Genomic DNA, 13,639 nt, shown 5'->3' with positions numbered 1-13,639 from the left:
GCATCTAGCTGCTGGTAGCCTTACCTCTGAGGTCTCTGTTGAAGTCGTGTAGTCTCTTGATCTCTGACTCCAGTTTGTTCCTCATGGTTTTCTCCAGGATCTCTCGCTTGGCTGAGCCCTTCATCAGGGTCTCGTAGGCCTCAGATATCCTCTGGATCTCTACTTCCAGCTGGAAGGAAACACAAGAGGAGGACACTGTCAGTCTGAGGGTCTCTAGCTTAAAACCCAGCTCATCCCCACCAGTGGTCACATTTTGAGGGGCTTTTTTTTGTTGGGGGGGGGGCAGGCCTCAGATGTGGAAACATAAAAGCCTGAAAACTCTGGTCCAAAGTCAGTGGAAAAGCAGCATTAAAAAAAGTGCAGGAATTAAGACCTGACCCTAAAGAGATCTGTGATGTCATACAGAATGTATGAGACATATGAATTGCTTGTCTGGCCTGCTCATTGTGTAAGTACTGCAGTGTGACCAAAGCAAATGACTAAAACTCTGCTCTTTAAGAGAAGTGGGAATCCACATTCCTGACTGAGCGGTTATGAGTCCCAGGTGTCTGGGCGTTCATCTCTCCTCATGGCATTCTGCCAACGTGGAGGAGGAGGATAAGGAGGAAGAGGAACAGGAGGGGCAGGAGGACAAAGGAGCCAGAGATATAGAGGACAGTCCAGTCTCAGAAACAGGAGCACTACTAGTGCCTTCAACAGAATGTGTTAATAAGACACTATCAGGTAGCAAGCACATGCATGACAATCCCCACAAGTAGCACATAAAGTTTTAAGGAATGTAGTCATAAGCTTCCATGTGAAGAGGTTTGTGTGTGGAAGGTAGAGGAGTCTGAATGAAAAGACAGATGGAAGTGTCTTTTCAATGTACTTTCAGATGTGAAAATAACCTGTTAATGAGTCTCTGTCTGTTACTAAAATAACCTGTGTCTGAGTCTCTGTCTGTTCCTAAAATAACCTGTAAATGAGTCTCTGTCTGTTACTAGAAATGAATGATTCCAGAATTAACAGAAAAGTCCCTGTGGTTTGACCACGGTGCACATTCCTGCTACAGCACAGCTAGAGGGCTAATCTCACTGATATGCAGCATTGGCAAACACACACACACACACACACACACACACACACACACACACACACACACACACACACACACACACACACACACACACAGGTGTATACTTCCCTATCTACCTCTACACCCTCTGTGAGCCAACAGGGCTTAGAAATAAAAACCTTTTCATGCTTATCTATTATAATGATACTCATAACTATTACTGTCAATCAACTATGTTACAAGCAGGCAGACTCCTATATGCTGTATGCTGTGACAGAGTCATTCAAGGTTACTAATTAGGAAGACTGTATAAGAACAAGGATTGTGTCCCCAATGGCACCCTATACCTTTTATAGTGCACTACTTTAGACCAGGGCCCATATTGAATAGGGTGCCATTTTGTTCAGGACCTATAGGGCTCTGGTCAAAAGTAACGTATTACAGTGCCTTGCGAAAGTATTCATCCCCCTTGGCATTTTTCCTATTTTGTTGCCTTACAACCTGGAATTAAAATCGATTTTTTGGGGGGTTTGTATCATTTGATTTACATAACATGCCTACCACTTTGAAGTATGAAACAATTGTGAAATTGTGAAACAAACAAGAAATAAGACACAAAAAAAAGAAAACTTGAGCGTGCATAACTATTCACCCCCCCAAAGTCAATAATTTGTAGAGCCATCTTTTACAGCAATTACAGCTGCAAGTCTCTTGGGGTATGTCTCTGTAAACTTGGCACATCTAGCCACTGGGATTGTTGCCCATTCTTCAAGGCAAAACTGCTCCAGCTCCTTCAAGTTGGATGGGTTCCGCTGGGGTACAGCAATCTTTAAGTCATACCACAGATTCTCAATTGGATTGAGGTCTGGGCTTTGACTAGGCCATCCCAAGACATATTTAAATGTTTTCCCTTAAACCACTCAAGTGTTGCTTTAGCAGTATGCTTAGGGTCATTGTCCTGCTGGAAGGTGAACCTCCGTCCCAGTCTCAAATCTCTGGAAGACTGAAACAGGTTTCCCTCAAGAATTTCCCTATATTTAGCTCCCTCCATCATTCCTTCAATTCTGGCCAGTTTCCCAGTCCCTGCCGATGAAAAACCTCCCCACAGCATGATGCTGCCACCACCATGCTTCACTGGGGTTGGTGTTCTCAGGGTGATGAGAGGTGTTGGGTTTGTGCCACACATAGCGTTTTCCTTGATGGCCAAAAAGCTACATTTTAGTCTCATCTGACCAGAGTACCTTCTTCCATAAGTTTGGGGAGTCTCTCAAATGCCTTTTGGTGAACACCAAACGTGTTTGCTTATTTTTTTCTTTAAGCAAGGGCTTTTTTCTGGCCACTCTTCCGTAAAGCCCAGCTCTGTGGAGTGTACGGCTTAAAGTGGTCCTATGGACAGATACTCCAATCTCCGCTGTGGAGCTTTGCAGCTCCTTCAGGGTTATCTTTGGTCTCTTTGTTGCCTCTCTGATTAATGCCCTCCTTGCCTGGTCCGTGAGCTTTGGTGGGAGGCCCTCTCATGGCAGGTTTGTTGTGGTGCCATATTCTTTCCATTTTTAATAATGGATTTAATGGTGCTCAGTGGGATGTTCAAAGTTTTATTTATAACCCAACCCTGATCTGTACTTCTCCACAACTTTGTCCCTGACCTGTTTGGAGAGCTCCTTGGTCTTCATGGCGCCGCTTGCTTGGTGGTGCCCCTTGCTTAGTGGTGTTGCAAAATATGGGGCCTTTCAGAACAGGTGTATATATACTGAGACATATATATCATGTGACAGATCATGTGACACTTAGATTGTACACAGGTGGACTTTATTTAACTAATTATGTGACTTCTGAAGGTAATTGGTTGCACCAGATCTTATTTAGGGGCTTCATAGCAAAGGGGGTGAATACATATGAACGCACTACTTTTCTGTTTTACATTTTTTTACATTTTTTGAAACAAGTCATTTTTTTCATTTCATTTCACCAATTTAGACTATTTTGTGTATGTCCATTGTATGAAATTCAAATAAAAATCAGTTTTATATTACAGGTTGTAATGCAACAAAATAGGAAAAACACCAAGGGGGTGAATACTTTTGCAAGGTACTGTATATAGGGTGTAGGGTGCCATTTGGGACGTATCCAAGGAGTCTCCTATCTCTCACCTTCTGAAGTCTGGCAGCCTTCTCGCTGTACCCCTCCAGCTCTTTCCGCAGTCTCTGATTTTCCCTCAACAGGTCCATCTGGGCACTGTTGTTGTGGGTACTGGGGTTGCTGTGGCTCATGTAGACCTCTGGACCAGAATGGACACTGTGGTGAATCATCTGGGCATGGGCAGGTTCATACCTAAGGAGAATAGAGAAGACGATGGAGTCTACATCTATATCTATAATACTTTGAATCATTGAATCAAACTCCGTCATCCACGTGGTTATAACCAAGTAGAGTCATTGGGGTATACTCATCCCATATAGCTAACACAGGGATACTGGTCGTTATTGTAAAAGAGAATGTGTTTTCCATGACTTACGTGGTTAAAGAAAGGCAAAAAATAAAAAGTGAATTATAGAAATTATTTAAATTAACTGGGAACCCATAATCCATATAATGTCATTCATATTGGTTTGTCTTGTGTGTGTGTGTGTGTGTGTGTGTGTGTGTGTGTGTGTGTGTGTGTGTGTGTGTGTGTGTGTGTGTGTGTGTGTTCTATTTACCTGTGCTGGGAGTGGAATGGTGGAGGAGGTTCCTGGTGGTAGTGTCCGTGTGTCTCCTGTGAGTGGCTGAGCATGTATCCAGGAGGCCTGACCAGGAAGGGGTAGTCCGGGGGAGGTCCCCTCTGATCAGGGTACTGGAGAGACTCTGGTCCCTGGTGGTCAACAGGCCCACAGTGGCCATTGGAAAGCTGTGGGTAACTCTGAGTGGAGCTGAGGGGCAGACTGTCTCTGGATCCACATGATCCAGCATTCCTCTCCAGGGAGAGCTGCATGAGCCGTTCACTGAGGGAGCGGGTGTGCTCCCGTTTCAGGTCCCACTGGGCTCCTCCCTGGTGATTCATCACCTCAAGCCCCTGACCCCGATGGGCCCCTACCGAGGCCAGGTACTGAGAGTGGGCCTTGGCCTCCTCATAGGTGGGCAGCTCCTCTCCGTGTCTGTGGAGCTGGTAGAGATGACACACAGAATCACTCTCACAGTGGTTGTAGTCCCCCTGGTACTCCTGACCCTGGGGATCCTGTCTGGTGGACATGTGGATGAACTGGGACTCCTCCTGGGTCAGGCTCTCCAGGGAGGAACGGGGGGATCCGGTACCGCCTCCTCCGCTGCTGTTGCTGCCTCCACGCAGGGCCTGCTGCTGGATGGCCAGGAGGGTAGTGGTGTCTGTGGGGTTCCCGTAACGGAGCTGCTCCTGGATTAGACGGTGCAGGACCGTGCCAGAAGACTCCTCAGCAGTTCTCATCTCAGTCAATCAGAGAATATATAAGTGAAGGGCTGTGTTGAACTTGGTGGTTTGGATTATTAGTTAACCACAGATCTAGAGACAGGAGCAGTAAGAGAATTAGCTAAATCAAATACTACATTCTGTAACACAAAGTCTTATAATGCATTATGATGCCGTTATAATTAAACAGTATCTAATAGTCATCTCATAATGACATAATGTCATCAAAAAGCATACAATATATATACAAAAGTATGTGGACACCCCTTTAAATTAGTGGATTTAGCTATTTCAGCCACACCCATTGCTGACAGGTGTATAACGTTGAGGCCACAGCCATGCAATCTCCTTAGACCAACATTGGCAGTAGAATGGCCTTACTGACGAGTTCAGTGACTTTCAACGTGGCACCGTTATAGAATGCCACCTTTCCAACAAATGTCTGCCCTGCTAGAGCTGTAAGTGCTGTTATTGTGAAGTGGAAATGTCTAGGAGCAACAACGGCTCAGCCGCGAAGTGGCAGGCCACACAAGCTCACAGAACGGGACCGCTGAGTGCTGAAGCGCATGGCGCGTAAAAACCTTCTGTCCTCGATTGCAACACTCACTACCGAGTTCCAAACTGCATCTGGAAGCAAGGTCAGCACAAGAACTGTTCATTGGGAGCTTCATGAAATGAGTTTCAATGGCCGATCAGCCACACACAAGCCTAAGATCACCATGCGTAATGTCAAGCGTCGGCTGGAGTGGTGTAAAGCTCGCCGCCATTGGACTCTGGTAAACAGTGGAAACGCATTCTATGGTGTGATGAATCACACTTCACCATCTGGCAGGAGAACGCTACATGCCCAAATGCATAGTGCCAACTGTAAAGCTTGGTGGAGGAGGAATAATGGTCTGGCTCTGTTTTTTTATGTTAAGGGAAATCTCAATGCTACAGCATACAATGACTCTCTAGACAATTCTATGCTTCCAACTTTGTGGCAACAGTTTGGGGAAGGTCTGTTCCATGGGCATTAATGCCCAGATTCAGCATGACAATGCCCCTGTTGCCAAAGCGAGGTCCATGCAGAAATGGTTTGTCGAGATCGATGTGGAAGAACTTGACTGGCCTGCACAGAGCCCTGACCTCAACCCCATCGAACACCTTTGGGATGACTTGGAAAGCCGACTGCGAGCCAGGCCTAATCGCCCAACATCAGTGCCGGACCTCACTAATGCTGTTGTGGCTGAATGGAAGCAAGCCTCCGCATCAACGTTCCAACATCTAGTGGAAAGCCTTCCCAGACGAGTGGAGGCTGTTATAGCAGCAAAGGGGGCGACCAACTCCATATTAATGCCCAGGATTTTGGAATGAGATATTGGACGAGCAGATGTCCACATACTTTTGGTCATGTAGTGTATACTATCACAGAAACGTTTAATGGAAACTGTCATTTTTAATTTGTCAACATTAAAATATGGTGAAATGTTTTATAGCAGCATACATTTTATTGGTGGGAGAAAGAATTGCTCTATTTCGAATGGTACTGTAATTACACAAAGTATATAGTATATGCAGGGGTTTCAAAATATATTTACATGTGTCCAGAATATATTTATGAAATATATAAAACTTGAGCACATAAAATGTTCTAATATATGTTAATGACATATATTTTTGCGCCTCATGTTTCATGCTGTATTGTAATGTCGACTCTATTGTCTTGGCATTAGGTTCGCAAAGTGAGGTTTGCATGCAAACGTTGAAAATAAACGTTGCAGCTATGGAGGCTACCTGACACGTAAGAAACATAGGAAGACTAGCTATAAACCACCTAGAACCCATATTTCTCCCGAGCTGTCCATCACAATGTTCCTATGCCCTGCCTCCAACTGACAAAGTCTTGATTTTGAATTTTCTTCATATGAAGGAGAAGAGCAGCTGTCAGTGTCAAAAATCTTTAGCATTTTATTTGATTATATAATCATAACATTGATTTAAAATATGTTTTTCAGCTGTCGGATGGCAGATGAAGAAGATATTTTCTTAACACGCCTGCAAGCAAGAGGTTTTCACTGAGCTAGCTAACACAGCTAGTTAGCTAGCTACCGCAACATGCTGACTAAGGTAAGACTTGTTTTGGATATTAAAGCTCATATGTCATGTATGTGTTAAATATAATTTAATTGCCAAAGCTAGCTAGTTAATGTTGGTTGCTTGCTAGCTAGCTAGCTTTGTAGTGAGTGCTGAGTTTCTCTGACAGCGATATAGCTAGAACTGGCTAGCTAGCTATTTCTAGCTAAAAATTATCATATTTGTCCCTGCAGTGGATTGTTCTGGTCTGGAGCCTCAACTCCCTATGGACAGACCCCAGCCAATATAAGTTAATGTTTTGTATCATTTAGCTAGCTAACGTTAGTTCCTAAACATTAACCCCTTATTCTTAATCTTGGAATTGTTTCACTGACTTTCTGTCTCTGCATAATTCACAGTGTAACTGTCAAGTTGTGAGTCTGAAAATGGACACTGGAGGTTAAGGAATCTGCATTGTGAGTATCAATTTGATGTTCATGAACATTTGTCACGACCTGATTAAGTCGGGCTAACTCATTTGGTCGGCTAAGCCTTACCCTAACTCTTTTCCTAACCTTAACCTAATTCTTCTAACCTACCACATGAATTCACTTAACCTGGCACGTTAATTCACCTAACCTGCCAATTTAGTTATCCTAACTTGTAAATCACCTAACCTGCAACTGGCTCCGACAGAACATTTGCTAACAGTGGAGCCTAACCAAGTCAGGTAGCCCGATCTCATTGGGTAGTCAAACATTAACCCTTCATTTTTTATCTTGTGTGGATTTTTTCTCCCGCTGAGTTTCTGTCTCAGGGTAACTGTTGACTTGTTTAAAGATCTTATTTTCAAATAGAGTTGATAAAGTGCACAGAGGTCATATGTACATTATATTTTGGTTTTCAGATGCGACCTTCCAGTGACTTTCTGAGCTCAAAAATGGAAGCAATCCATTTTTTTGTGTGTGTTAATCCTTTGTGTTTTTTCTATTGCATTTGACATGCATTTAATTACATTTCTTACACGTATATCACCATAGATTATGAACTATGTATTACTCATATATAAAAATACGTATTATTCATATATAAATATATTGACCATAAATAGTCATGCATACTGTTAAATATATATATTTGAAATACATGTAAATATATGAATAGCACATGTATGTAAAATGCATACTACCACATATGGATAAGCAATACACGTAAATATATCTACACATGTCAAAAATATTAAAACATATTTAAAAACCGCCAAAATTAAACATGTAAATATATTTATGATTTATGTGACATAGACATATATTTAGATTTGTATTTCAAATATTGGTACATATATTCCAAGTTTGTATTTGAAATATATGTCAATATATTAGGCTTTGGTATGGTATGGGCAATTCTAAATTGTGTTTAGGGTAGCATGAAAGCAGGCATACCATATGCTCTGAATAGCATGGGCTTATATTAGCAGGTCATGCCATACTTCACTATACATCATTTTTTGAAAAGCCCAAAACCAGAAGTATTGTAGTTAAGGGATGGTTTATTTGTGGGATGATTAGATATTATTATATTGAGTCAGTTATTTCCTGCTGCAAACGTTGCAGATTCCAATCAATTGCCTAATCACTATTTGGCCTTTTTTTGTTTTACTTTCCTGAACATTCACATGTTATGACGGATATCAGGCCATACATTCATTGAGGCTATTTGTTGAGCTACAATGTGTGTTGTTTACTATACAATCTAAATTGTGTGTATATGTGGGACTAAATACTCTATAGCCTCTATGGCCAACACACATAGCCACAATGAATAGAGAGAGAGAGCATGGACTATACTGCTGCCTCCCTATGTCTGATAACATTCCTGTCTCAAAGAGGAACATAAAACAATATAGCCCGATAAAACAATTGATAAGCAGTGCCAATAAAATTCAAATAAAGTCTCTATTGTCTACAGCGGCTCCATAGACAGACATGATCACAGACCAAAGCCGACATTCCTACGTATTATGTGTGTGTTACAACATTAGTATAAGATGAACATAACATGTGGATAGATTGTAAGAAAGAAGGATAGTTAAAGTCAAAAGGAACAAACCAGAATTTGCGCCTATAATAATAATACTTTGAAAGACCTATCCCACCATGCGTAAAGCAACTCATTTAAAAAAAGCAGCAAAACTATAATCTTACCTATTTACATTGTCATCACGGAAACAAGTTGTGGACGCCGTAGCCCTATAACGTTTCTATTTATTTTTAAACGTAATGTAATCCTAATAGAACTTCCTAGAACTGGAAAGTATAAATTCGTATGCTGAGTATACTACGTTCCTCTGAGAGAGTGCACTGCTACCGTGTGCGTCTTCGAGAAGCTTTCACAACAGACTGAGCCGGGAGAGAGAGAGAAAGCGCTACTCATAAATAACTGAGGACCGATTGTTCGCGGAGACTGGAATGGTTGGAATGCAAGAGCTCGGAGTCCCTCCGAGATCAGAACCGCAGAGCGCACAGCGAGAACAGGGGGGCAGGGCGAGTCGAGTCGAGTCTGGAACTGCAGAGCAGAGCTGAGCAGGCACCGTGCACATAGCAGAGGGGACAGCTGCTAGTCGCCTGCCTGTGTAATGTAAAGCGTTTCGTTGTTGTTAGCAGTTGGGGAGATGAAGTAATTAGCTATAGCATGCTGTGACTAGAAAGAGAAAAGTGGGGCACTATTGTGAAGCAGGGCGTTAGTTTTAAATGGACTTTAATTTTCACAACATTATAAACTCATCATATAGTATACCATACACAATTATATCAAGAAATATTCTATCGTGAAATATTCTATCAAGAAATATTCTATCGGGATTTTACCCATTGTTTTATTTTCCTTGTTGAAAATGTAATCTGAGCAATCCCTATAACACATGGTGACAACTGCTGATGTAAAAATAAAAAAAAGAAGGGCTTTATAAAATACATTTGATTGATTTGATTAATATACCATGCATTGCAATTGTACACTTGGATCAAGTACAGTCCTTACTACCTAGCTGCAATTCAGGCCAAAGGTTTCTGTGCTAAATCCAAACATAGCATTAACGTAGTAGCATATACTAGACATGGTAGCTGGAGGTAAGTAGCAGTGGTCATTTAAAGTGAAGCATCATTGATTGTTATAAAAAAAAAAGGCCTTTTATTTGCATGTGCCTGGTAAATATTTAAGCTGAGGCCCGTGCCGGGTAATTGTGGAGTCTATGTCTGTGTGGACATGGTGGAGTGTGTGTGTGTGTGTGTGTGTGTATGCCTGTGAGGGGTGTGTGCCAGCCGGGTGTGTGAGGCCCGCTGCCTGCCAGCTGTCTGGGGGTGAAAACCCTGTCCCCTCCCTAATCAGGGTTAGCTCTGAGAGAAGAGATGCATTGTTCTCTACACAGCAGACATGACCAAGAAGAGAGGAGGGGAGGAGGGGAGGGGACAGCCCTGCCATCTGCTGTATGGGAGCACCTTCATCACCACAAATGGCAGCCTATTCCCTATTTAGTGCACTAAGTTTGACCAGGATCCATGGCTCCGGTCAAAAGTAATGTACTATATAGGGAATAGGGTGCCATTTGGGATGTTGCCCGGACTAACCAACACCAACCCCCCTGGTCCTTGCTGTCCTGCATTCTTCACACACATGCTGCATATGGGGAAGCTGTCTAGGCCTTAGGATCAGGTGCCCTGGCTGAGAGGGGGATGCTGCCTAGGCCCTAAGATCAGCTGGCCTGGTTGGTGGAGGGGGAAGCTGCCTAGGCCCTAGGATCAGCTAGCCTGGCTGAGAAGGGGATGCTGGCCAGGCCCTAAGATCTTCCGGCCTGGCTAAGAGAGGAGGGATGCTGCCTAGGCCCTAGGATCAGTTAGCCTGGCTGAGAAGGGGATGCTGGCCAGGCCCTAAGATCGTCTGGCCTGGCTAAGAGAGGCGGGATGCTGCCTAGGCCCTAGGATCAGCTAGCCTGGCTGAGAAGGGGATGCTGGCCAGGCCCTAAGATCGTCTGGCCTGGCTAAGAGAGGCGGGATGCTGCCTAGGCCCTAGGATCAGCTAGCCTGGCTGAGAGAGGGATGCTGGTCTGACAGAAAGGCGGGATGCAGCCTAGGCCCTAGGATCAGCTGGCCTGGCTGAGAGAGGATGGCTAGTGGCTACATGCTGACAAAGGTGAGAAGGGACTTTTTTTAGCCAGGTTTCTTTTTAAGGTTGTGGTTCTTGTATTTGTGTCTGTAACAAGCCTCAACTTGCCGACTCTGTAAAATGACATAGAATCTTGTCTTGTCTGAAACACCCACCTTTCACCATCTCATAGTCAAATGACCTCCTGGTAATTTGCATGTCAGTTGAGGGCCAACTGTCACAACGTACCTTCTTTTCAACCAGGTCCTGTAACTGTCAGTTATTTTACATAACAGGCCTATCCCACAGCAAACTTAGTAACCTACACCTTAATTAGGCTAAACACGATTTCGCATAGAGAGAGGACAATCTCGTTTTAGAAGACAGTTATTGATAACTAGGGACATGTCATGGAAAGTTCATAGACGTAGACGATTCTGTTCTGAGTTGTAGAAATACCTAGAACATTTACAGTTACGTGGAAATAAACTGACTGTACAAAACATTAGAAACACCTGCTCTGTCCATGAAAAAGACTGACCAGGAGAAATCTATCATCCCTTACTGATGTCACTTGTTAGATCCACTTGGTGAAGCTGGTTGAGAGAATGCCAAGCGTGTGCAACGCTGTCCTCAAGGACAAAGGGTGGCTACTTTGAAGAATCTAAAATATAAAACGTATTTTGATTTGTTTAACACTGTTTGTTACTACACAATCCCATATGTGTTATTTCATCGTTTTGATGTCTTCACTATTATTCTACAATGTAGAAAATAGCAAAAATAAAGAAAAACCCTTGAATGATTAGGTGTGTCCAAACTTTTGTCTGGGACTGTGTGCACTCACTACTGTAAGTCGCTCTGAATAAGAGTATCTGCTCAATTTAAAACATGTACAAACAGTGTATGGTAGTAGTTGCCAGGCGCACTAGTTTGTGTCAAAAACGTCAACGCTGCTTTGTTTTTTTCATGCTCAACAGTTTCCCATGTGTATCAAGAATGGTCCACCAGCCGAAAGCACATGTAACCAACTTGACCCAAGTTTGGGAAGCACTGAAGGCAACATGGGCCAGCATGTTGTGGAACACATTCGAACACATTGTAGAGTCCATTCCCTGACAAATTGAGTCTGTTCTGAGGGTGAAAGGGACGTGCAGCTCAATATTGGGAAGGTGTTCTTAATGTTTGTTTTTTTACACTATGTAGTTGAGGGCTGTTGCAACGTTTGGACTACACATCCTGAAACTGTCTGTTTTGTGACTGTTGACATAATATCCTGCCACAAAGACTCAGTAACCTATTGCCTCTCATGGTGCCAGTATACTAGCTTTAGATGGTATCACTATACATACTGGTATATCTGTAACACTATACATACTGGTATATCTGTAGATGGTAACACTATACATACTGGTATATCTGTAACACTATACATACTGGTATATCTGTAGATGGTAACACTATACATACTGGTATATCTGCAGATGGTAATACTATACATACTGGTATATCTGTAGATGGTAATACTATACATACTGGTATATCTGTAGATGGTAATACTATACATACTGGTATATCTGTAGATGGTAACACTATACATACTGGTATATCTGTAACACTATACATACTGGTATATCTGTAGATGGTAACACTATACATACTGGTATATCTGTAGATGGTAATACTATACATACTGGTATATCTGTAGATGGTAATACTATACATACTGGTATATCTGTAGATGGTAACACTATACATACTGGTATATTTGTAGATGGTAATACTATACATACTGGTATATCTGTAGATGGTAATACTATACATACTGCTATATCTGTAGATGGTAATACTATACATACTGGTATATCTGTAGTTGGTAATACTATACGTACTGGTATATCTGAAGATGGTAAGGGTGCATACATTATGGTATCCCATAAACTAGATTGTGTTATCAGCACATATTCTGGGAGTGGAAATGAAATGAGGATCAATAAAGACCTACAAACACGTCCATCTGCATAGAAAACTTCCCTGACAGAGAAATGGACATTGTCACCTAAATTGAATGTATGAAACGTTTGTGTGAAACACACATTCAACACAATTCAATCCCTCTCATTTGTGTGAACTGTGAAGCACACAGATATGTTGTATATTAGATGTGAGCGAAAAGCAGACAGACAGACCGTGCCGTGACACACGTACAGGCCATTAGAACAACCTTTGAATAGACAGGCAGGCATTACATGTGAAGTGGAAGAGTCATCAGAGTTAAAGTTGTGCCAATCTGATTTTAACCAATCAATTCGGAAACAAAACTGATTTTCCCCACAGAACAATTTCCTGATTTCCCCATTGAATATTGGGATCAACATTTCTGGTTACTTCCTGAATTGACTGAAAATGTACTCTGATAAGATCCTTGAAGACGTACGAACTACCTGGATAGGCCATTCGAACCATCAGAACCCGTTAATGGGTCATTCGGCCTGGCTTGACTGGGCCCCCAGTAGCACAATGCAGCCTATAAGCAGTGGGTGCGACCGGCCCTGTGTTGGGAGGCTCTCCATTTCCTTTGTTTCCCTGCTAAAGGAGGAAATGGCCACATTCCTCATATTAGCATATCCATGGGGGCTGCCACCCCCCCCAGCCGCTGCTGCTGTGGCTGAGAGGTGGAGAAAGCAAAGTGTAGACTGTCGGGGCCAGTCCCAGGGCAACAGCACCTTTACATTTTAGTCATTTAGCAAAGTTTTATCCAGAGCAATTAGGGATTAAGTGCCTTGCACAAGGACAGATTTTTCACTTGGTCGGCTCAGGGATTTGAACCGGCAACCTTTTGGTTACTGGCCCAACATTCTTAACTGCTAGAATACCTGCCGCACATTGGCAGCATTGTGGGAGAAAGTACCGGCTCGTAGTCGCTGATATTTTCCATTTAAATTGGTATTTTTTTTCTTGATGAACAA

At 42.7% G+C, this 13,639-nt stretch overlaps 1 protein-coding gene across 1 annotated transcript in view; it reads right to left on the bottom strand.

Moving 5' to 3' along the window:
* LOC106560623 (angiomotin-like 2a) overlaps positions 1 to 9,084 on the bottom strand; it is a 17,817-nt gene extending 8,733 nt beyond the window's left edge. The window contains exons 1-4 of the mRNA XM_014123677.3: positions 8,735 to 9,084; positions 3,754 to 4,568; positions 3,205 to 3,385; positions 25 to 169 (exon numbers count right to left, since the gene is read on the bottom strand). Of these exons, the coding sequence (XP_013979152.1) occupies positions 25 to 169; positions 3,205 to 3,385; positions 3,754 to 4,493 (1,066 nt within the window). The 5' untranslated portion in view covers positions 4,494 to 4,568; positions 8,735 to 9,084. The remainder of the gene's footprint in view (positions 1 to 24; positions 170 to 3,204; positions 3,386 to 3,753; positions 4,569 to 8,734) is intronic.
* Between the last annotated feature and the right edge of the window lie 4,555 nt (positions 9,085 to 13,639).

This window comes from Salmo salar, chromosome 10 (genome assembly GCF_965601325.2).
Source record: "Salmo salar chromosome 10, fSalSal1, whole genome shotgun sequence".
NCBI classification, from domain to species: Eukaryota; Metazoa; Chordata; class Actinopteri; order Salmoniformes; family Salmonidae; genus Salmo; species Salmo salar.
The sequence above is the reverse complement of the archived record's forward strand: the minus strand, read 5'-3'. Positions and strand labels throughout refer to the sequence as shown.